Source organism: Sceloporus undulatus, chromosome 5 (genome assembly GCF_019175285.1).
Source record: "Sceloporus undulatus isolate JIND9_A2432 ecotype Alabama chromosome 5, SceUnd_v1.1, whole genome shotgun sequence".
Taxonomy (NCBI): domain Eukaryota; kingdom Metazoa; phylum Chordata; class Lepidosauria; order Squamata; family Phrynosomatidae; genus Sceloporus; species Sceloporus undulatus.
The window spans coordinates 110,503,662-110,527,888 of NC_056526.1; the positions used below are offsets into that span (position 1 = coordinate 110,503,662).

General features: G+C 39.3%; 1 protein-coding gene across 4 annotated transcripts in view; it reads left to right on the forward strand.

Annotated features, from left to right (window-relative positions):
- The window catches only part of FRMD4A (FERM domain containing 4A), a 490,170-nt gene that overhangs the window by 200,655 nt on the left and 265,288 nt on the right, over positions 1-24,227 (forward strand). Inside the window, exon 1 of one of the 4 annotated variants that reach the window (XM_042468232.1) lies at positions 6,007-6,371. The exons of 2 other annotated variants lie outside the window; for them this stretch is intronic. In XM_042468232.1, coding sequence (XP_042324166.1) covers positions 6,279-6,371 — 93 coding nt within the window. In that variant the 5' untranslated portion in view covers positions 6,007-6,278. Of the gene's footprint in view, positions 1-6,006; positions 6,372-24,227 lie in introns of those variants that run through there. One more of the 4 variants, XM_042468231.1, reaches the window with a different exon arrangement.

Consider the following 24,227-nt stretch of genomic DNA (forward strand, 5'->3'; position numbering starts at 1 on the left):
GCATCCTCCTTGCTATCCTTTCATAGACATATGACTACCTTTTTAGTTTGTGAGGCATTTGAGGGCTGACTCTGCAAGGGGAAAGGGGCTGTCATATGCTCTGTTTATATTCTTTTTAATTGTTATGCTTTTAATTTTATTGATAGTTGTATGATGTAAATTTTGTAACTGTATCTGTTTGTAAACTGACTTGTATCCTAGCCTAAGAAAAAGGCACAATATAAATATAACCATAACTATTATAATAACAATAATAACATAATGTTGTTTGCTTAGATATGCTCACCAACAAATTCTTGGGCCTTTCACAAACGGGGATATTTAATCTGAGATTAGGGCCTCATTCCCATTTACAGATGAATCGGTGTGCAGTCCGAATTGATGGATCGATTTGACAGCAGTGTTGTTCCCACTACATTTGCCCTGATGACATTTTTTCCATCTAAAATAATCCACTTGTGATTCACATTCATGCATGAATCAATTCAAAATGGACCCGCTACAGCCCGCCGAAGGGCAAATTTAAATCAATTCCAGTCCGCATCTGGTTCACACTTGCGTGGAATCGATTTATCAAAAAAAGACACGGAAAACTTAAGCATCAAAAAGATGTGGGTTAAATGGGTGTAGCGTATGCCCCCCCCCCTCAGAATCGCTTCAGTGATTCAGTTTAAGTGGGAATCAGGCCTAGGTAACACAGGCATTGCACACAGGTGACTTTTGAAGGCAGTGCGTTGCACTAGTGCTTATTAGGCATATCACACTAAAAGGGATGAATACTCAAGTTATTTTGTTTCTATGTTTGTTTAACAAACAATGCTGCACAGTGTTCACTATCCTGTGCACACTGAGTGGTAATAATGATAACATTGCCAATTAAATCCATTTCATTTCTGGGATGTAACAGAATAAAATGTGGAAAAGCCAAAGAGGGGTTAATATTATCATCAAACGTGCACATCAGCCCAAGCCAGTCATCAAATATGACAGAGCTGAACTTCACTAATATCTGGAGAGCTAAAAGTTCCCTGGCCCAAAGTAGATAATAGTGAGCTAGAAGGGCCAGTGTCATATGTTGCAATTGTCTTGCTCCAGCCAGGAGGACAGCCACGCTTATTTCTCAGCCTTCCACATTTCTTAGCTGCTTTTTAGATGTCTCACATTCCCCTCCCCTTTTGAATTGCTTCAATACCTGCAAAGTCTGCCTTGAAATTATGTTACACTCAGGTTAAATCAGCAGGGAACAGCCTGCATTTTGGAGTACAGAGGAAGTGGGACAGTCTCCCTCCTTACAGACAGAAGGAGAATAAAAGCATAGGAGAAACTGAAATTGTTGCCATTTTGAAGCTTGTATGTGAACAAAAATTGCTTTTTGTAGTAAGCACCAAAAAAAAAAAAAGTACAAGTACTAAGCAGGGGATAGTGGAAAGCCCTGACAACTAAATCAGGCTTTCCTTGAGAAGATCCCTTATAAATCTTTGAACTGAGAGAACTCCCTTTGAATCTTCAGAATTGTGGGCTGACTCTCAATCCCTTTCTCTCACACACAGTACTTCAAACAGATTTTGTATCCCCCCTCCACTTCTAATTTCCTAAAACTGCAAAGACATTCCTGATGTTGATTGTTTTCCTCCTCTTTTCAGTTGTGATTTTAGTTTGTTTTTGACATTTGCATAAACTTACATTTTAGGCTTAGTTTTACATTTTTTCTCTTTTTCTCTCCATCCCCTTCCTTTTGACTTTCTCACTCTCCCAGCAGCTGTGCCAGTCCCATGGAGTGTACCACCCCACCGGATATAGGTGTCACCCAGTGTAGTCCACACACCCCAAACCCCCCCAGTAACACCACTGATTAAAATAATCACAAAAAAGACCCCTATAGTTGGGCACTTATTATGTGCACACCGTAATGCTGTTTTTAACTTACTTTTAATGCTGGAGAAATTCATTAGTAGGATAGGAGAAACATTCTATTTCATTTTTAATGGGGTTGTGTTTTTTTTGACAGTTATAAAGTCCAAAATCTCTGAGCCACAAATCTGCACACACACATACACAGAAGGGGTGGCATAGACTGTATAACATTTATAAAGGAAAAATGATGTGTTTCATGTCTGCACAAGATCAGTTAATCCAATCCTGATCTAAGCCTCAGGCTGCATTCGGTTTACAGCGAGGAGGATTATTGTTCAGTTGTTCTGCAAGCAGGGTGCCCCCTGAAGTGACAGGCAAATCAACAAGTAAATCATATTTCAACCCTTGTAAATGGAATGTGGAAGATGGAATTGATTGCCCCTTCAAGAACATAATTTAGTCATTTTGCATTGCTTATTAGTTAACATTTATAATTCCGGGTGCAAAATTTAAGTCAATATCTTCTACTACATTCAGCATGAATGCCTATGATCACACACATACTATATACAAAAGGAAAACATGCATTGTGTATTTAAACATAATAATAAGTAATAACACCACTAACAACTATAGTAGTTAACAGATTAATAATAAAGTATTATTAACACATAGCACACAAACACACACACAAATATGTGCACAGACAAAATCATATGTGCACATAAAGAAAAACACTCCCTTGCCATCCCATCCTGATATAGGATGCTAAAACTGACTTGACCAAATGCAACTTGCAATTTGCTCTGCTCAGTTTCAGTTATGTCTTCTTTGGTACAGGAAAAAGGGTTTAGTCTGGGCTCTCTCCTTTCCCCTTTTGTTTTGGTTTTATTATGTTTTCAAGCTAGGTAGAATTTGTGGCTTATCAGTTGCTTGAGATCACATTCTCTGTTATTGTTCCACCTCTATATGTGCAACTAATTATGCACATTAAAAAAAAAAGCTCTTCCATGCAATAGTCATGCTTGATGTAAGAGAAAGCAACATCTGTCTCTGAATGCTGTGCTTTATAAAGGAAGGCAGTTGTCATAGGAGATTTTTTTTTTTAAAGAATCAAGAAATCTCTGTTTTCATTTTCAAGGCCAACAATGTAACCCTAAACCAAGACTTTTAAAAGAATGTATGTGAATCAGTCATGCTGAAGCAATTTCCATCTTTTCCGGCTTTGCTTCCCCTCCCTTCCTCCTTTACTCTCACACGCATATACTGACTCAATTTGCAGTGCACATATGGAACTAATTATGAACAAAGGCTGATTGTTTTAATATTTGGAATTTCCCACATCAAGCTGCTGCTTTTTCCTTTAATGCTTTTTAATATGTGTGCAGTTATGTTAGCCAGATCATTTTTTTTCTCCTCTTTGTTTTAAATAGTGTGTTTGGATATTATATTATTACTTTTTGCTGTTGGGATGTGACCAAAAAATCTTTCCAGGTTACATTAAACTAGATATTTTGATTGGCCATGGATGGCTAACGTCTGGATTCTCAGGAGCCATCCCATTTACCAGAGGGTGATCTGAGGGATAGAAGTCTACTGCCTAGCTGATCTCTTCACTAATGGTCAGGCTCTAGAACAGGGCTGCCAAATAGTGACTCACCATTCTGAGTGTGGCCTACTCATAATGCATGGTGTAATTCCAGTTGCTTGACAACCACACTTGGTTTTGGCAGAGTTTGTGAAGCCCTAGGTGTACCTCCATACCTGGCAGTGGCTACTTAGCTGTGTTTGATGTGGTAGGGCCATAAGTACTGTATAGGCATATTATATAATTAACTTCGCAACATCTAATGGTAGGAGTGTGTAGGTATGGAGCACATATGGCATAGCTTGGTCATATGGAATGAAAATACAAAAAGACACTAGAATGTGCACTCTTCTCTTTCCCTCTCTCCATTTTCTTCTGGCACATCTTGACAATTGGCTGGCAATTAGGAGATAAAACTATCTGATGGGACTGCTCTAGACAGCAGGCTGGCAATCAGCCATTTTTGGAATACGAAAGCATCTCCATTGTTTAACTGGTCTCAGTTTTTCATGTTCCATGTTTAACTATAAAATGATATAAATCAGTGACTGGAAGAAATCGGTGGATGTTGTTCATTGATGGAGGAGAGAGACAGGCACACAATCTGATACAATTTGTTGACAAATTATATGTCTATGTAGATTTTTCCAGTAAGGGTTCTATGTATTCATGTATGTGTAAGAACCTAAGACAAACATACAGAATACAGAACCTTTACTAAATTGCATCTGAATTATTTGTGCGGTTGTTCCTGTCATTGTGGAAACCAGCATACTATGTATACACATATATCATATAGCAGAAAATACAGTTAGACTACCATGCCCAAAGATTCTTCCATTACAGGAAAGTGAAAACATGTAAACCCTTAGCTGTGCCTGGCTGGGATGGAAGAGGGACATCTCAGCTTTACACTTTATAAAACTACTTCCATGAACTAAGCAAGGTGCTTATTATCTGTATGTTTGTGTGGGATCTGAGAAACCCCAGAATTCTGGATTCTTCCAGATTGGTCTAAAGAAGCATGACTTCCCACAATATATCTTAGGCTTTTGACAGTTTATGCCAATTGTTGTCCCCTCCATGTCCATTTATTCTATCCTTTGGGCATGGGTGCTGTTTGTAAATATTTCTTTGATCTGCATTAGGCTCTTCCAAAGTTCGTTCGTTCTTTCTTTCTTTCTTTCTTTCTTTCTTAACAGAGTGTAGTTTGCTGAGGTGGCCTTACCTTTAGAAAGGTAAATTTTATTTTCTCTTTTTCATTTTTTTTTATTTTGTAGAGTTCTAGTGCTGTAATTCAAAAGTACAATTTCACTAAAACCCCAAGAAGCACAACAATAAATATCAAAACCTCCTGACACATTTGCCTCATCTGGAGGAGCCCTCTTATTCATTGGATGCTTGTTCTCTGCCTGCCAAATGATCTCCCATCTTAGGATGCAAAGTTAAAACGTGATAGCTTCAATATTTTCTTTGGGATTTCAACTTGTTCTGTTTGGCCTATGAGTTCCATACATCTCCCCCTGTGCATGTTTGCTGTGCGTTACATACATAAATTACTGAAATAAATTTAGGAATTTTTTAAAAAAGCTATGTTTATTTTATTTCTATGCATTTTTTTATTCTACTGCTCACGTATCCCAAATCACTGGACATATTTTTAAAATCAAAGCCTAGAATGAATGAAATAAGAACTCACTGAGTTGGTCTCACTCTTGTGCTCACTCTTCGTGTCTAGGACTTATCTGGTTCTTTAAAGATTACTGGCCTAAATCTGCTCCTTCTTCCGCTGCCTCCCCCTTCCAACCCCCCCCCCCTCCGGCTCTGAATTGCCACATGCTCAGGAAAATGTAAATGCAGGAGGTGGGAGACATGATTTCTTACAAAGAAAATGCAACCTACCCCACAGAAGGATAGTGGGAATATTTGTCCCTTTGGCACATCCGACTCTCATTTTGCACATGCAACTCAGTTGAGTGTGCTTTCCACAGACTGGTCATCACCTTTCTGTAGCACTGTATATCTTTATTTGGGAGATACAATATTTGTATGTGCTTGTAGAACTTAGACTGTCCAAGTCTTGGAATACACACTTCTGTTTCCAGTTTTATGTAATACACGCATTTGTTAATGTAGACATAGCACTTTCCCCTCTGTTGTCTTGAGCTTGCTGAACCCTCCTTTTGTTCCCAGACTGATGGCTCTGTAGGCTATTATGCTCTCTCATGTCTGGAAGGAAGTAAAATCTGAACATGGGATTTAACGTTAATCTCCACACCAGATGGTGATACACCAGATATTGTTTTGGAGGGGGGACAGGGGTGTGTGATCAGCTGTACAACAAACCAGAGCAGGGGGCTTGCAGTCACGTGGTGACATGTATAAAGTCATCTGATATAGCTTTGATTAGACAACTGACCTGGTTACCATCTGTAGCTGTAAGAAGTGAGGCTGACATTTTTGGAACAATATCCCCTGAAGCTGAACGTCTCCACCTCTGTGGCAAAGCAATCTTTCTGTAAGGGAAACATAAACCAGAGCTAAAGATACGCTGCTTGAAACAAGCTGTGAACATGCACACACGCACACACAGACTTTCTTTCCTTTACTTCAAACAAGCCATGCCTTGACTCATGGTTGAAAGTTTTTTTAAAAAAACAAAAATCAATTCAGCTATTTGATATTTGTGAAGAGGGAACTCCTTAAGTCATTCTAGAGGAAATCTCTCTGGGCTGATCATTTTGTCTCTCTCTGTCTCTCTCTCGCACACACACACGCTCTCTGTCATTCTCTCTCACACACAAACACACATACAGACAGTTTTGTGCACTGCACTATGGTGGTGCAGGCAGCAGTGACTCCAAGCAGGAGCCGAAAACTTCTCTTTAAAATACCATATGGATCTCTGAGACGACCAAGTGCAGAAAGGGTAAGCAACAATTTCTTTCTACTAATTAACACATGTGGTCTGGAGAATGGAGATGTTTACCCTTTTATGCTTTCCCTTGTGCTTTAGCCAGACTGGGGCTCCCACCAGTGATGTATCAAGAAAATGTACAAGTGATGCCAATATGATGCTATACAACAGATAGTCAGATGCTCTGTGATAAGGCATAAAGGTGACATATACCAGCTGCAACTTGTACAATGCTGTACGATTTACCTGGGCCATTCCAGCCTTCATAACAAATGGATAGTCATGATTTACTGGTTGTGGTTATATGCTAAGAACTACTAATGAAGATTAGCTAAAATTGTAATCAGCATTAGTGCTGGTTGGCTGTGATTTATTATGGTAACTGGCACTAATGGAATTTCCTTTACAGTGCCAAGCAATCGATATTAGGGTTATATGATGATGGAAAGTGATAGTCAATGCTGTAGCTCATGCGTAGGACAGTTAATTAGTATTCATGAAGTAACCTAAGGCTGTAAGTACTGGTCTGGGATATCAGATGATGTGTAGCAATCTATGGAGTGGGACCTGGAAGAGCTGTGACAGAACTGCACATTGTTCTGCTAAAATTTCAAGTTTGCCTAAGCAAATTTGTTTACCTTGTTGCATTATAATGCCCTAAGGGACTGGTGCCCAGCTCTTGTGCAGACATTTGTTTGTTTTTAACTGTTTTGTGATATTCAAACTATTTACCACAGCGAAAATGCAGATTCTGGCATCTTTAAGAGTAACAAATGGTGAGTTTATGCCACATTACATCTCTGAATCTTTAAAATGCCATCGCATAGCATTTGTTGTTGTTCTTGTTATCGACCCTCGAGTCAATCGCAACCCTGTAGATGAGACATCTCCAAGACTGCCTGTACTCCACTGCTCTGATCAGGTCCTGCAAATTCATACCCATGGCCTCCTTAATAGAGTCCATCCATGTAGCACGTGGCCTTCCTCTCTTTCTGGTTCCCTCCACCTTTTCTGGCATTACTGTTTTTTCCAGTGAGTTGTGCCTCCTCATGATGTGGCCAAAGTACGACAGCCCCAGTCTTGTCATCTTGGCTTCCAGAGAGATTTCTGGTTTGATCTGTTCTAGGACCCATTTGTTTGACTTCTTGGCTGTAATGAGCAAGAAACAGTTTTCTTTTTTGGACCACAGCTTTCAGAATTCCCCCACCCAGCAAGGCCAGGGGCTCTGCTGCTTTCCTGAAGGGGGGAGGTCTGGGTGGTATAGTCCAGAAAACAAAAACTTTTTGACATTTTGTCTCTCTCTGTTTCACCAGCCCAGCCCATCCACAGTGCTATTACAACTCCCGAACTAGAATACTATAGGTCCCACAATCCCCAGCCAGCAGGGCCAATGGTATCATTCCTGGGTATCATTCTTTTCCAAGCTCTGGCCATTTCCCTTAAAGCTCCTCTCTCAGTATCACCTGGCCTCTCTCCTTTCATCCCTGACCTCTCAGATGTAGGTTGTGTGATTGGGAATGAGTACTTTGTCACTTATATAAAGCTTCTGAAGACAACAGCTATGTTTAAATGCATTTGGTGGCATTATAATATAGTCATTTATTTATGAGCATATTATTGAGAACTTTATTTTAAAGGATTTCATTTAATCTTGGTATCTTTATTAATATAGCAGTAAATTCTTTGTTCAAATGTTATGGTCCTTGATATTTGTTGCTCCTGATTTCTATGTATGTTCATTGGCTTTTGGGCATATTAATGTTATTAAAAGTCACAGACACATAGCAACTAAAACTTTTGGGTTGCCATGTTGGCTGTTATTAATGACTGGAGCTGGAGACCAACACATTTGGTAGGCCTGAGGTTTAAGAAGAGAGGGCTAGAGCATTAGCGTTAGACCAAGGATACCTAGGTTCAAATCCCTCTTGGGCCCTAAATTTAATAACAGTGCAATCCTATACTTATTAAGCAAGTTGTATTTATTTGGACCTTAGTCCCAGATAACAAAGGGTTGCAGCCTTAGTGATCTTCAGCCAACTCTTATTATTCAGCTTAACCCTGCCAAATAGGAGGGTGAAGAGGAAACGGGCAGTGTTTGCTATGTTATAATCCTTGGAGGAAGGGTACGATTAAAAGGTAACAGACCAAATATTAATTATTTTCCAGAGGTTGGGGGGAAATACTTTTTTGAGTTACAACTCCCAAAATCCCTAACCCAGCAGTCTAAGCTCTGTTCTTCTCTAGTAGCTTTCCCAAGCTTTTGCTCTTTTCCAGAAGCACTGAAACATATCATAATGGCTGGGCTAAAAGGGCGGACAGACATGATTGCTCTTTCTTTTCACATGTGTGCATAACCAATAAACAGTTGTAACAGAAGTGAGGCAATGGCCTAATACATATCTAGTGAGTGAATTCAGATTATGGGTTAATTGTGCTCTGAACTGCACAAAACCTAAAAGATTTAAAAAGGTGGGACTGGGATGCTGGGCTAACCTATCTGAAATCCAAGTGCCTTGGGGGCTACCCTCTGTATGTGCCAACTGTGTAAAGCTGCTGGACTTGTCACATCCTGCCATTGCTTTATGCTTTGCTCAGCTAAAATAGCTGAATGCATTACTACATTATCATGTTGTTTGGAGGAAACCATTCAATATCATGAAGTCTAAATAGGTGGGACTCCCAAGGAAGCAGAATATTCAACTTCAAACTAACATGGATCTAATCTGTAAAGGACTGGAATCAGTTTTTAAAAAACATTTCCCCAAAAGATATTTGATTTTCTTTTTTAAAAAATAGTACATTTGTAAAAAAGACAATTTTTTTTTAAGGTTCCCATCTTGCTTTCTGACAAGGCTTCTGTGCCTTGAGTGCAGTTTCTGCCAAAGGTGTTCTGTCCATCAAACGTGCCAGTGGCATTTTTGAACCTTTACTAGTACCTATGCCAGGCCTCATCTGTTGTTTGCACTGCGGTGGGAAAATGTTCAGCTGTCGAATTATAGCTTATGTTATAGCTGTCAGAAACAGAAGAGCTCTGCAAAAAGATAAAGTTGTCAGCCCTCAGTAATGTATCAGTCTTAAATATCACAATGCATTATAAGTCCTAAACATAGGGAAGTAGGAATATCCAAATATAATCAGCCTAGTGAAATTACTGTAATGGTCCCTGAATGTTCAGGATAAAATGTATGAAAAGCTTGTAGAATTATGAAGGCAATCCTCCATTCCCAATTATGTGAATGAACCTGACTCAGGAGGCATTCATTAATATCTTTTCCACTGAGCAAGATGTCTTAGAGATTAACCCCTAAGGAGATAAATGGTACACAAAGAATGGCGGGGAAGAGGATCAACCTGCCTTAGTTTCTTAGCAATTTGCATGGCATTTAAAAAGAGACAATAAACACCAGTGCATTAGCTGTCCCTGACTGACCCTCCATCTGGACAACATTAATTGGCTGATTTCTTACAACCATCACATAGGAGGGGGAGAGGAAGAAGAAAAGAATGGAAAAGGAATCAGGGAAGATGTTTTCAAAGTCATCTGAGGGGAGACTACAAGTGCTATGTGTGCCTGTCTGTGTGGACACATGGTGTCTATAAAAGAATTAGAGCAGACCAAGGTGGGCAACATGTCTGGGCAACTGATGGCATTGGTGGGCAGCTGGGTGCACACATTGGGCATGCACATCCCAAACAATACCACAGATCACTGGCATTAGGGGATAGAGATGGAAAATAAGTTTGTTACATTAGACAGTCCCAATGAACTTTCACACTTGTGAAAAGAAATGCACTTCAGTTTGAAAATTTTTGTATTTTTGAGACTTATGAGGTGCTCCAAAGAAATATAATGTGCACATAACTGTTCTCACTTTTTAAGATAAAAAATGATTAAAATGCATACTGTTGAAAATAGTACCCAAACATAGGAGCTCATCTTTTGGGCAAATAATCTGGCTTACCTCTTCTGGCTTCAGTTCTGGATCCGGGATGCCCCCAGATGTTATCATAACTAAATCACCTCTGATGTATGCAGGATGCCACTGCCAGGATGCATCCTGAGTCAAAGCCTCGCTCAGCCTGCACTTTTTTGAAGTCGGGGAGCCTCAGACTTCAAAAATTGGCCAGCTGAGCGAGGGTAGTGGTGATTTAGTTATGATAACATCCAGGGACATCCCAGATCCAGAATTGAAGCCAGAAGAGGTAAGTCAGCTTATTGGCCAAAGCGATAAGCTCTAATTATATTTACTCAATGGGGGAAAATAACATGCATTAGGTAAAAATGTATTTTTACATTGACATTTGTAAAAATGCAAATATTACAATTTACATTTACATTTATAAAAATGCAAATATTAAGGGAAATGTGCAAAATGCACATAGATGGCCATGCTGAAAAAAATCACATACACATAAACACACAAACACAGATTCTCTCAACCTGGTGCAAAATAAGGCCAGGAAGAAAGGCAAGCGGGATATGGTGAAACAACAATAGAAATGATAGGTTTTTCCCACCTCTAGGTGGTGTGAGACAGAATGATATTGCTGTGATGTAGTCACAATATTCACAATATATATATACACGCACACGACAATGATGCTGCAAAATATCACTATGATGGGGAGAAGGGTTTCACCTTGCCCCAGTCCTAGCTCTATATTCCTGAAATGAGGAAGGGTTTAATACTTCTTCCAACCTATAAGATGGTCAGCAAAATAGCACTGTTGGGATGAAGAAGGAAGGTTTGAAATTTTCTCACATTTCAGATGCACTACTGACATTTGCTTCAAAAATAGCACATAATTAAAGAAGACTGACAAAATAAACTAATGAGGTCATGATCAATCAGGTGTATAATGTTGGGAAATCCCTCCAAAATGCTGATTTAGAAGTGGTGGTGGTACTATAGAGCCATCTAGTTTGCAGTGCTGCCTCTGCTTGGACGCTTGTTCTGCTGTGTGACCCTTGGAAGGGAGATTTCTCACTTTCTAGACTTTGCTTGATCACCATCAACCATCTTCTTCTAAATTCATGTCTAGAATCACAGCTTGAAAAGTTTCCTTTAAAATATATTAGCTTAAGTAGCTGGTTATACCACCCCATTCCCCACATTTCATTGTTGATCTTGTTGTCATTTTTGTCTTTATTTATATCCCTGCTTTTTCCCAAAATAGAGACTCAAGATGGATTACAAATCAGAATGATTACAATAGTTTTTAAAAAATGCAATAAGTCAACATTAAAATAGTATCAAACTATTAGCAATATTAAAACAGTTTAAAACATACATTTAAACATGATAAAAATCCCTTTGAAACAGTACAGTTTAAAACAGTGCAGCACTCTCTTAAAAGCTCATTTTTTAAAGAAAAAAGCCTTCTGTTCTAAAAGCTAGTCTGAATTAAAAAAAAAAAAACCTTTCACCTGCAGATGGAAGGACTTTGGACTTATATAAGGGAGTTTTAAAGTCTATAGGTAGCTACAAAGAAGTTCCTACCAACTGTACCTGTGGCAATAGGAGGACTGAAATCCTATATTCTTTTTCCCGCTCTGAGCCTGGAGCCTGAGATTTGTCTCTCCTGCAAATTTTAGCTTCCAAGTACTCACAGGGGAAGATATGGTTTGTCAGATAGCCTGGATCTAAGTCAAACAGGGCTTTATAGATTCTAACTGAATCATGCCTGAATCATGCCTGAATCTGATTCTAACTGCTGCACACTCCAGAACCCTAAAATTGGCCTGAGGACAGCACTTCCCACCCATCTGTCTCTAGCCAATGTTACTTTTGAAATTTATTTATCATGTTGTCATTACCAAACACAGTAATATTTACAGGTAACTGTTATTTTTGGTCATGAAAATGTTTTGCATTTTCTATTACTAATTATCCAACTGGAAAAACAGAGCTGGGAAGAGGTCATAATTATTTCCCCACTTTCTCTGGACAAGCTTTTTCCTTGGTGGCTGGAATTTTGCTTCCAAACAGCCAGTGTCAGACAGATTCACAAGCCAAGTCCATGGAAGACTTTCCCACACTAACCTGATTCCTGTCGTGACCTTCCAATACTGAGCAACTCATTTCTTGCATTCCTGTTGCCTTATTATTGAAATTTACCATATTATTGCACTAGTGCTATTACAGACAACTCCAAGCGCAATCTGTCAGAAATATCTTCTGTACGAACTCCACTGATGTGACTGAAAATCACACAAGGGCAGACTAGTTAAGCCTCCCAATCACCACAGCACATTCATCAGTCACATTGTAAGTCAAATTTATGACTATACGTATTCTAAACAAGCTGTAAGATGATTGTTAGGACTGAACAAGGGGTAATAGCTTAGTATTTGTTGGAAGCACTGTGTGAAATATATCTGGGGCTTACCCAGCCTATACTGGAATGTCAGACATCCATTGTTTTTTTAAAAATGGATCTTCCTGTATCATGGGAAAATAAGTTTAAACTCTGGCTTTCCAAATATAAAACCTCTTTTGAATGGATTTCAAGCCAACTGTTCTTGTGAGTTCTGGCAAACATTCCTCTCGCTCATAACCTTAACTGCCAAACCAGTCTTTCTAAGCTTGATTAACGGGAAGATGTCTTTTTAACACAGTTCAGCAAAAACTGAACCAACTATACGGACTGTTCATTTAATAGAGAAGTTGGAGAAGCTGTTGTGAGGAAACTCAAATTTCAAAATGTTGGGAAAACATATACCCTGGGAAAAGCTACACATAGCCATTTCACATTTGAACATGGAAAGACTCTTTTTCACTAAAAGCTGAACACAGGTAAAAGCAGCACAATATAAGAAAAGCCCTTGGGGGACAGATAATATAAAGGAACAATTAATTGTTTTGAGTGGAAAAAAATTCAAAAATCATTTATATACCAGACTACCTCAACTTTGTACCCTTCAAATGTGTTAGACTACAATTCCCACCCATAGGGCCAATGGTCAAGGAGGATGGGGAATAACAATTGTAATCCATGATGTCTGCAGGTCTGTACATTAGGAAACACTGGTATACGTCTATGAGAGTATGGACAAAGACTGTCAAACAGATTGTTTTATTAAAGTCTGAAAATGTAAGAAACAACAAATTAAATAATCAAATTGTCACCAACATAGTGCTTTGAGATGACTATAATGTGATCATGAAATGTCATTAAATAGTATTTCATTAATCTCAAAGTAATTTTTCCTACTTTTGCCCAGGTATTTTAGAAGGCATAATTTGAACTTTAGATACAGATATTAATGTTTTGATTTTCCTACTATCACCACCACTGGACCCTGAAATACCCAGAATCTATCATATCATTTGACAGTTCCAAAGATGTACAGTAGATCAAAATGGACTTTTTGTCAAAGTACATCAGGAACGCTAATAGTGTAAGAAATAAGGCAACATGATCAGCTAATAAATTGTGCTGGGATATTCAAAGTTGAGCTTTGGCACCATGTTCAGAGAAACACCCAAAGCTCTGGTGAAACCTGAGCTGTTCACATCAATGATGTGAGACATGCCAATGCATTTTCTCAGCTTTTGGGATTTACAGATAGACAGGATTATTGTTTTGCAATCTGGCCTTTCCAAATTTTGCATAGGTCATCTTCTCTTTTGCCTGTTTTCATGAACTAACTGGTTTGAGAGTTGGGAGCATTTTGGACAAAACCTGGGATGGACTAAAGGGGAGCCAGTGGAAAGCTGCATATGCCTTTAGGTGCAGGAGGTGCAAACCATGTCTCACACATCCTGTCTTTTACAATTTAAACATTTCTGGGTCTGCTGGTTATTTTGCTACATTGATGTAGCAGTATAACCCTTAATGCCACTGCCATCCATTTATGATCAGAGTTTTCTATCTATCCTCCAGCTTACATAGTGGTTAAAATGAAGGAGAAGGAGTGTATTGTAAATAAATGCTTTCTCTAGAGAGAATACTAGGCTGGTGCATGATAAAAGAACAACCATCCATGACCTGGTTGTGGATGAAAGGGCTGATCTGGTATATCTTATGAAGAGCTTGATGGATGAATTAGGTGGGTTGGACTTGTCCCAGCTTTGTCTATCCAGGTACTCAGTTAAAACTTGGCTTTTTATGAAAACCTTTGGGGCCTCATGTTTTCATTCATGTTCTATAAATACATAGTTTTATATTGTTTTAATATAAATATTTTTACTTTTTAAATTGGTCACATGAATATTTAAACTATTTTTTTATCATTTTAAATTTTATTGTCTTACATCATACTAATTCTCTTGTAAGTTGATAGGTGATATTTAAATATGGGACAGGATCCAATCATTTTCAATAAATAAATCCAAAGCAACGTGAAAATAATTAATGGCATCTTTTTATTCTCTTTGGTCTTGGTTCCATTTTCTCTAGCTAAAAGATATTTTTCTCTAGCTAAAAGATATTTAAACAGTGTTTCTGGTGTCTAAACCATGGGTGGAAATGTAGCATTATGTCCTTTGTACTGTGTACTTGTACACAATTTCCTATGAAATTGTAGCATGAGATATGTCACATGGTTCTGTTATTACATGCTTCAATTTTTAATGCATGCCTAGTAAAATGGCAGTGCTTTTACAATGTTTATAATCAGGAATGTGCAAAACTGAAAACACAGCAAGCAAGTCGTAATTTAAGTTTAAACTCCTCTTAGCTTGTGGCACCCTTTCTATAAATGCAATCTTTTATTTAAGTTTGATTCCTGAGTAATGTCTGTTTCTTTCTCCAGGGTTTTATTGGTTTTTTCATTATATGTTAGGAAACTCGCTTGTGAAACAGTAATGAGACTTGAAAACAAACAATTACTGTGAATTTTATCTGCTATTATCTTTGGTTAGGTAGGGCAAAATGTTTGCTTCCCCCTCCCCCATTGATTGTTTTTCTTTCCATTAATGGGGGGAAACTAAAACTGTGTTTGTGAATGCAAATGATGATATGATTATTTGGCACGTTCTGTCTTTTCATCCATTTAAAAACTGTCAGATAAAAATACAACATGAAATTATGTGAAAATTATCATAGCATGAGCTATGCCAGAAATATGCCACTCACCATCGTAAGCTGAATATGGATAAAGCAGAGATCCTGGTGTTTCAGCCTGAACCTCCCAGTAGCCCAGCTTTCATGCCCTTCACTGTGTTTACAGGGTTACACACTGTCCCAGTTGCCAGGAACCTTGGAGTCCTGATGGATGATCATTTCTTGGGGCAACTGCTATGGCATGAAACTTCCATCTTTTGAACATCCATAGGATCTGGGGGGTTTTGACTGTCAAGATTGCTTTTTTTGCTTGTCCAGGCCTTGGTTATTTCATGCCTGGACTATTGGCAGGTTTGTCTTCCTGCTCTCTTACTCCTCTGGTTTTGATCCAGAACAGTGCTGTCCACGTTGTCTTAAAATCTCCCCAAATACTCACATGTCTCTTCCCCTCATAGATCCCTCCACTGGCTTCCAGTTCAAGCCAGGGCTCATTATAAGCTTTTGGTCCTAGTATTGACCATTGTAGCTACTAATGGTTGTAGCTACTATGGTTCATGGCAAGTAACATAAAGACATCATTAAGCAAAAAGGAATAATAAAACACTAACCAGTTTACTCTGTAACAGGGCTGCTGCAGAACATGTGGACCTGCAGACATGGTTGAACTGGATTGTCCATCTCCATTGGATTATCCCTCACTGTTGGCTCTTGTGGCTATGGCTGATGGGAGTTGCAGTCCAACCATATCTGGAGGGTTACATGTTTCCCACTTCTGCTATATCATAATCAGGGTTGATATGCTAACATTCCACGGGCAAGTAGAAAAACTACCATATGCTATCAGTGATGGCATTTTACATCCCAAGTGACCTACCTTCCAGTTGTGCATTGCCTTTTCTTTTCTTTTCTTTTCTTTTCTTTTCTTTAAAAACAAAAACCTTCTAGCTTGTATGGTTGAACAGATATGCTTTCAACTGTGGACAAGGCCTGCTGCAGTCTCAGAAGCTGGAGAAGCTCCTGAATATGATTTCTAGTCAAAATGCAAGGGCTCCAGGGCTTTGCCATTCAGTGACTGACAGAAGCAGATTGAATTATGCAGACAGTACAGTAGTAGTTTCTGGATCTGTTATACAAAACTGGAATAACCAAGCCTACATAACTTGCAGAAATTGTTGTTCTTGAAAAAAAGTGGTTTGACTCAAGAAGAATCTGTATTATTTCTCAAAATGCAGAATACTCGCAGCTCTGCTAATTACTCTTGCTTAGCCATCGCCCACTACCTGTTTGTCCATATCAGAATGCATTAAGACATGTGCAGAGGTCTGAAACATTCAGAGAACCCTTAGAGAAGAGAATTGGGATTGCCACATACTCATAACTGTGACCATTTTTCAAGGCACAGGTTGTATGTACAAGATGTATGTACATTTAGATGTATATGTGTAGATCCTGATGACAGGTTTGGTCAATATATATAGTTATATTTTCAACTCACCCATATTAATAGACACCAGGACAAGATGCAGTTAATAAAATCATTCACATGAAGCCATACAATAAGTATTGTATACAATGACTTGTAATTATCAATGGCATAAAAACAACATGAATAACTGAAGCAAATAAATCAAAGCTGAACTGCAGTCAGTAAGACTCCACAGCTCCAAAGTGCAAATTGAGACCAGTCAAGCCTCTTGGAGAAGGGTGTTACATGACTAGGCCATCATAGCTGAGAAGGCTGTCTCTCACATCTCATAATGTACAAATATGCCTTCCCAAATGAAAGGAGTATATAGGTCCTTTCCCTTACCTGATCTACCATAAACACCTTCAAACACATGTAGAAAGCAACTCTGTGATCCATTCACACATGTATAGATAAGAGTTTCTGAGGGAAACTACAGCAGAAACGGTGAGTAGAGGTGGTGGGACCAGTGCGATCCAAATGTTATCTTGAATATGTGGAGGCAGGAGGCTGAAAAAACTAATTCTTTAAATTAGACCTCTAATTGAATTTGTGCCTACTGTTTTACTTGAAAATGTAGAAAAAAGTTTCTGAGGTCTACATTCCACATAATATGGAGGTTAGGGAGACAGAGCTATAGCTCCCAGATATATGAACATGCAATAAAATGGACATTCATTCCAATTTAACTATGGTGGTGTACGTAGTTGTGAACACAGACACAAGTAGGAAACAAATTAAATGGATATTAACTTCATTATAGTCAGTATTTATTCCTCAGTGACTCCTGGGAAAGAATTATTTGTCAACTCCATGATTTCTATTCATTAGGAAAATGCAGACACATTGCCAATTTGCCTTTTTGCTGCCATTTAAGGCCAAACATCCCTCAGACAGGAAGCGCTGTTGTACCTAGCTGCTTATCCTGAAATGAACTAGTTAGATGAAAACAGCAAGAGAATAAATAGTTTTTCCCACGATAATTTTCTGAGCCAATATGTATTTATGTATTCATTAATTTATTTTAAAAAATACTTTGGAAATCTTTGTTGGGTTTTTCACTAATGTTTTCTCTTGTTTATAGTAAACTTGCCATTAATGAAAGCGTGTCCCTGAAAAAGAGTTACTTGTGTGATATGTTAAATTCCCAATAGTACTAAAATATCTATAGCATTTTCTGTCTGAGTAGATTTTTGCCTTGGACAGGGTCCAGATTTGTGCAATTTTGATATAAAGCTGCTCAGAGCACATCACTGTTCTCTCATTTTTTCATATTAAAAATTCACAAATTAGAGATATTCTGGAAATATATGTGCCCATAGCATGAAAACCAAAGGTTCTAGAAACTGAAGCGAACAGTCAATGGGAGTAACATCTTGGCATAAGGTTTATTTTTATGAAAACAAGGAAGCACTTTAAAAAGTAATGGACATCATAGATGTATAAGTTACGAAAATATGTTGTAAGATTCACAGAGCTGCCACTGAAAACCAAAGCACTATGTCAAATTCCCACTCCTCTCCCATCATGGATTCACTACCGGACATCAGGACCATTAGCTCTTAGACCACTTCTGAGAAAGCCCTCTCTGGCACCGCCTTAGCTTAGCTGGTGCTATAGAGGGCTTTCTCAGAAGTGGTCTGAGAGCTGATGGTCCTCATGTCAGTAGCTGGTGCCAGATAGGGGTTTTTCTGAAGTAGTTTAAGAGCTGATGGTCCTGATGTTAGTTGGATGATGAGACCATGATGGTTTTTAGTTCACACTTTGGATGAGCCATCCAAAGTGCTTAATCTATTTGTTGATACAGTTCAGCACCCTGGATAACTTCTTTGATGTCTAAAACCCAGAGTGGGTCTCACCACCCCACTGGAATCAGAGCCAGCAGCTGCCACTGGATAGCTCAAGAGATCTGTTTGTCACAGCCATCAACAACATGTTTATCCTAAGCTCAGAAGATTTGAGAAACAGCTACAGGCAAGGTTCAAGGAACAAGTCTCATGTCACATATTCTTTAATCTTATACATCTCAACCAACAGCAGTTGAGGGTTGTCCATCAAAACTGGACAGGAACCTCACCCAGATCCAAACTAATTATGGAATCCAAGCTGGATGAAAAATGTATCTACAAGCCATTTTAGATACCACTAGATAGCTCAAGAAATCTGTTTGTCATAGCCATCAACAACATGTTTATCTTAAGCAGTATGACCCTCCCAACTCAGGGACTGTACAGGTCATCCCTTTTAGCACCAGATTGGGGCTGCGGCAACTGCATGTCACGGCCCTGATCTTGCCTTTCCATAGTGCAAAAAGGAGCCACAAAAAGTGGCTCCTTTCTGCACTGTGGGAAAAGCGCCATAGCCACCGGTGCTGTGGCTTTTTGAAGCTCCTTTGGTGCTGTGTTGTCTAGATGCAGCGCCAGAGGAGTGCCATGATTTGTCCACCATGTGGTGTAGCGCACATTGTCACTCCAGCCTGGGGGCAGAGTCAGAGCATGTGTCAGGTGGACACCATGCCCCAATTCCATCTCCAGGCCAGCCTTAATGGTCAGTCTGTACACCTTCTCAATTATCTATACCTACTTGAGTTGTTATTTGTGCAAAGTTCAAAAGACAGGTGTTTATTGATTCAGGATAGCCCTTTGGAACTGTAAAAAATAAAGACAGTCATAAAACCACAGCAGCACACAATCCAATAGGAGTTAGACACACAGACTAAAGAAGCCATGGGAGTTTATTGTGCTTGAAATGGTATCTTGTTATGAGCTAATTGACAAAGACAAGTCTACATCTTAAGTAGTTTATGTATCTGTACTGATGTAGTAGTGTATGGCAGGAACTGAGAGAAAAATGTACGAGCTTGAATTATGGAACGAGGACTGAATTTCTTATAACCCAAGGGCAGTATATGGCATGAAATTGGTATCATGAGAATGTGGATTGTATGGCAGGTCTGAGCAATTGTCTGGCTGCTTCACTATGCATCAAGATCCGCAACTCATCTTAAATTAACCTTTTCTTACACAAAATGACACACTTAGAAGATTTTCTGCATCCCAATCATCCTCAGGTATTTGATCAATAAGCAGCTAAGTGTTAATTTGTTCTTCTTTTGGCTAGAGCTCTACAAAAACCACTTAGTTCTGTGGTGTCTCTTCCTTCAGCTGTTTTGATCCAACTATTCTAGAAGAAAGTATAATGTGAAAAACACTGTGTCTGCAGCCCTTGTGAAAGATAACCAGATGCTAGAGTGGCCGCTCGGGGTGTTGTGCCAATAGGAACAGATAGAGAAATCTGTAAGGGATTTGAGTTTTACAAGGTCATCTTACTTTCCTAGAGCAATCAACTATTTCTGAATTGCTGTCGTATATTACCAACTCTAATCTGACCAAATTATAATTCCTCATCTGCCATCATCTTTATCTTCCATCTGAGTATTCCTTTCATTTGCCTGAGACTCTAGACTGCTGCAATTGTGGTGCTTGTTTTAAGCTGCCATTTCCTTCATCTGCAAATGATTTGATAGCTTTCGGCTGTGTGTGATTTGAGTATATTTTCTTGTTCGCTTTGCTTCACAGCTGTGACCTACTTAATTACAAGCAGGAAGCAAACTGCAGAATCATTAGACATTCTTGTTGGGTTTAGAAATTGGGTGGGGGAGAGAATCCTTTGCTGCTAAATTCTAGCATGTCGTCCTTAATAACAGGAAGCTAGGTTTCAGATACCAACAGAGAGAATTTGCATTCATTGTGCATCAAGATAAGAAGAGTGAATGGCATATTTTTCTTCTCAATATCTTATCCTGTTGGGAGAAGAGACGGGGAAATGTTAGAAGTTTCAAGCATCCACCGAAATAGGAATGAGTCATACATTTCTGAATTGAGATCATAAATCCTTTTTGTGAGCTATTGATTTTGGTCTCTTAAACAAGCTCATCCTGCTTTCTTTACAACACTAACGTGTCTAAAATCACATTTGAAAGTATCAGAAAATAATCAAGAAATTGTAATAATTTGGAGAAGGTATAAATTATCAACTTTTACAAAACACTCAAGTGTGATTTGAAGGACGTCTGCTTCCCTACAATGTTTTTTAAGCATTCAGATTCTTTGCTTAAGCCCAGCAAAGAAACTCCTGAAAGTATCTTTCTGCACTGGGCAGTTGAGATTGATAGTGTATAGTTCTGCAACTGCCTCTGTTCAGAGGTTCTAAGCTGCAATTCAGAAACAGAGCTGAAATTTGGTTCACTCACCAAAGAGCAAACACCCCAGTACCCAAGCTTGAGTCTGTACTGGACAAAATGCAGAAGGAAAAGTAGACAAAACTCGGAAGAGATGACAAATACCAATTAGATTCACATGGTACCCGAGGTGGCGTTCCACCACTGATAATACAAAGCATGCATCATCCCCATCATCCACCACATAGAGGTTCTCATCCATGGCATGGATGCTGACTGCTGCCATCAGATTGTGCAGACATACAGTTGACATAATCCACCCCTACATAAGCAAAAATGAAATATTAATTACAGTACTTCTATGAGTAGACCAGATTGGGGGTTGGTTTGAAAAAATGTAACTAGTGGCAAATCATCAGAAGAATCAGTTCACTTGTTGCTGCTGGGCATGAGGAGGTGTGGTTGCTGTTTCCATCATATCAAGAGAATGATTGTTTCATATGATGTTCTAGAATATTTTTGGAAATATTTGAGAGTATTTTTCTGTAAAAATACGAGTAACGTTTTAATTCTTTATATTATCATTCTTCTTCCTGTTCTCACAGCTTTTTCTCAATGTACAATTCAATTGGTGATGAAATATATCTCTTTTAGCATAAAGAAGATTGGAGAGACATATGAATACCAAGGGATGCGTGAGAAATCTGATCCATTGAGCTTTTTTCCTTCAAATGGTCTCTTTCTTCTTTTATCGTCCTCTCCTCCTCATCCCAAATCTACCCTTTAGCATTTGTCTGGGAACAGGACACATTAGTCATTCAATGCCCCCAGTATTAGTCATTCAATGCCCCCAGTGTTATTGAGAGGTCACATTCTGCCAAAGTAGCTAAAAATATCTTAAAAACAAGTAAGAAGAAAATGATCAAAATAAGCTTTTCATAGTGCATATGAGTTTGAGGCATATGCTGCTCAAGACAAATTCTTTGGGATACTTTTATATGTTTCAGATTAAAGTCCAAGTAATAATCAGTTCTAGGTGCAGTTGGCTGTGACATGCCTTGATAAGCTGTGTAGCTCTCTTACTCACTGAAGAAATAGAAAGTTAGTCAATATACTTGGTATAAGATAACTTGGGGCCGATCTGTACATAGGTGTGTTAGGCAAAGTGGTGCAGATTTTCACATTTTCGCATCCACATTCAGTTGCCTTCACTTCTGTGAGCACATTCCTACCTATTTGATGTATGCATATTCTGACAACTATGTACCGCTGTCAGTCAAGGGGGAGGACATTCACTACTGCTTGGGTGGTCACTTATTCATGGTGGTGTCGTATGATCTTATCTTTAAATAAGTTTTTGATCAAAAATGTAGCGTTCGTCTTTTCTCTCAGCACAAAAAAATGTGTACAGCCTTCCCTGGTGTTTCTGAAACATTTATTGGCCAACCAAAATGCACAAAATGTATCATGCAAGCATTTGAAGCTTCACTGGGTTCTTAATCAGGCAAAAGATGTTTAAAAATCATACAGGAGAACAAAGTGATGGTGTTAGAGTCATAGCATTACATTTTGTATCAGATGTTGTTTCTGTTGTAATTCAGTTGGTTTGGAGAGATCTCAGTGCATTCACAGGGCATTCCTCTCTTGGACATGAGGAGGAACTCCTCTTGGGATTCAGAGTGTCTCTGTCTTTTTGAAGCCACAGGACTCTTTCTTAGGCAGAGAGCATTGACTTTCTGAGGAGTTCTGTGTACTGCTGTATCTGGAGAAACATTTAGGTGCTGTATAGGTAAAACGTGTCAATCATAGTCCAAATGAAAAGGGTTTTACTTTGGTTAAAGGTAGAAACCTCAAAGAGCTAAGTCCAAGTCTCTTAGCTCCCACTTGTTTAGTATTCCTCTGTTGTGGCTAAATTTGCTATCCTCAAATCTAGAAAACATATTCAAGGATAACCATGTTGGCCATGCAGCAAAATACAAACCCCACAAAACAGCAATACATTTTTTGTTAGAATTAAAAAGCACAGAAGACATAATTCAAGCCTTAAAATCTCCACTGGGTTCTTTATCAGGAAATAATGTTTAAAAAAATCATACAGTAGGGGAAAAATGATGATGCTAGTTAGAGTCACCGGTCTAAATTTTGTATCAGATGTTGTTTCTGCTAAACAGGTTAAACAGGTTTGAAGAGCAAAGGCTACTCCCCTCCTTCATGATATTATGGCTACCCCTTAATATTATTCCAGGATTTGAAGCTACCAATGGTCTGGATACTATGGCCTATGAGAAGCAGTTTAGGGAGCTGAGTATCATTAGTCTGGGGAAGAAAACGTTAAGAGGAGACATGATAGTCATCTTTAAATATTTGAAGGGATGCCATATTGAGGATAGAGCAAGCTTGTTATCTGCTGTTCCAGAGACTAGGACATGAGCAATGGATTGAAGCTATGGGGGGGGGATCTATCTATACATTAAAAAACCCTCTCTGATGGTAAGAGCTGTTCTACAGTGGAACATGCTGCCTCAGAGTGTGGTGAAGTCAGTGGCATCATTAGGTGGGTGTGCCCTGCACTGGGTGACACCCCAGAAGAGGGGTGACACCCAGTTGGTCCTCCCGCCTGCGTCCCATGCTGTCCTGTCCTTCTCAGGAGAAGGACATGGTGGCTCCAAGGGAGGCTTGGTGCACTCTCCCTCATGCTGGGGTGGCCTTGTAGGAGGCTGGGCACACTCCTTTCTGTGCCATCCTGTCCTTCCCCTCATGAGGAGAAGGGCAGGGTAACCCTGAGGAAGGCTGAGCATGCTCCCTCCCCATGCCATCCCATCCTGTTCTTCTCCTCATGAGGAAAAGGATGGAGCAGCCCTGAGGGAAACCAAGCACAGTACCACCTGTGCCATCCCTTCCTTCTCCTCATGAGGAGAAAGATGGGGCAACCCCAAGGAGGGCTGAACACACTTCCCCTCTGTGCCATTACATCCTTCTCCTCATGTGGAGAAGGATAAAGCAGCCCCAAGGGAGGCTAAGCATGCCATCCCTAGAAGCCCCAACCCCATTCTTGCACTGGGTGACATCAGAGGCAGGGACCCCGCTGTGTAGAGTCTCCTTCTTTGGAGGTTTTTAAGCAGAGGTTGGATAGCCATCTCTCAAGGGTGCTTTGATTGTGAATCCCTTTATGGGAGGGGGTTGGACTGGATGACCCTAGGGATCCCTCCCAACT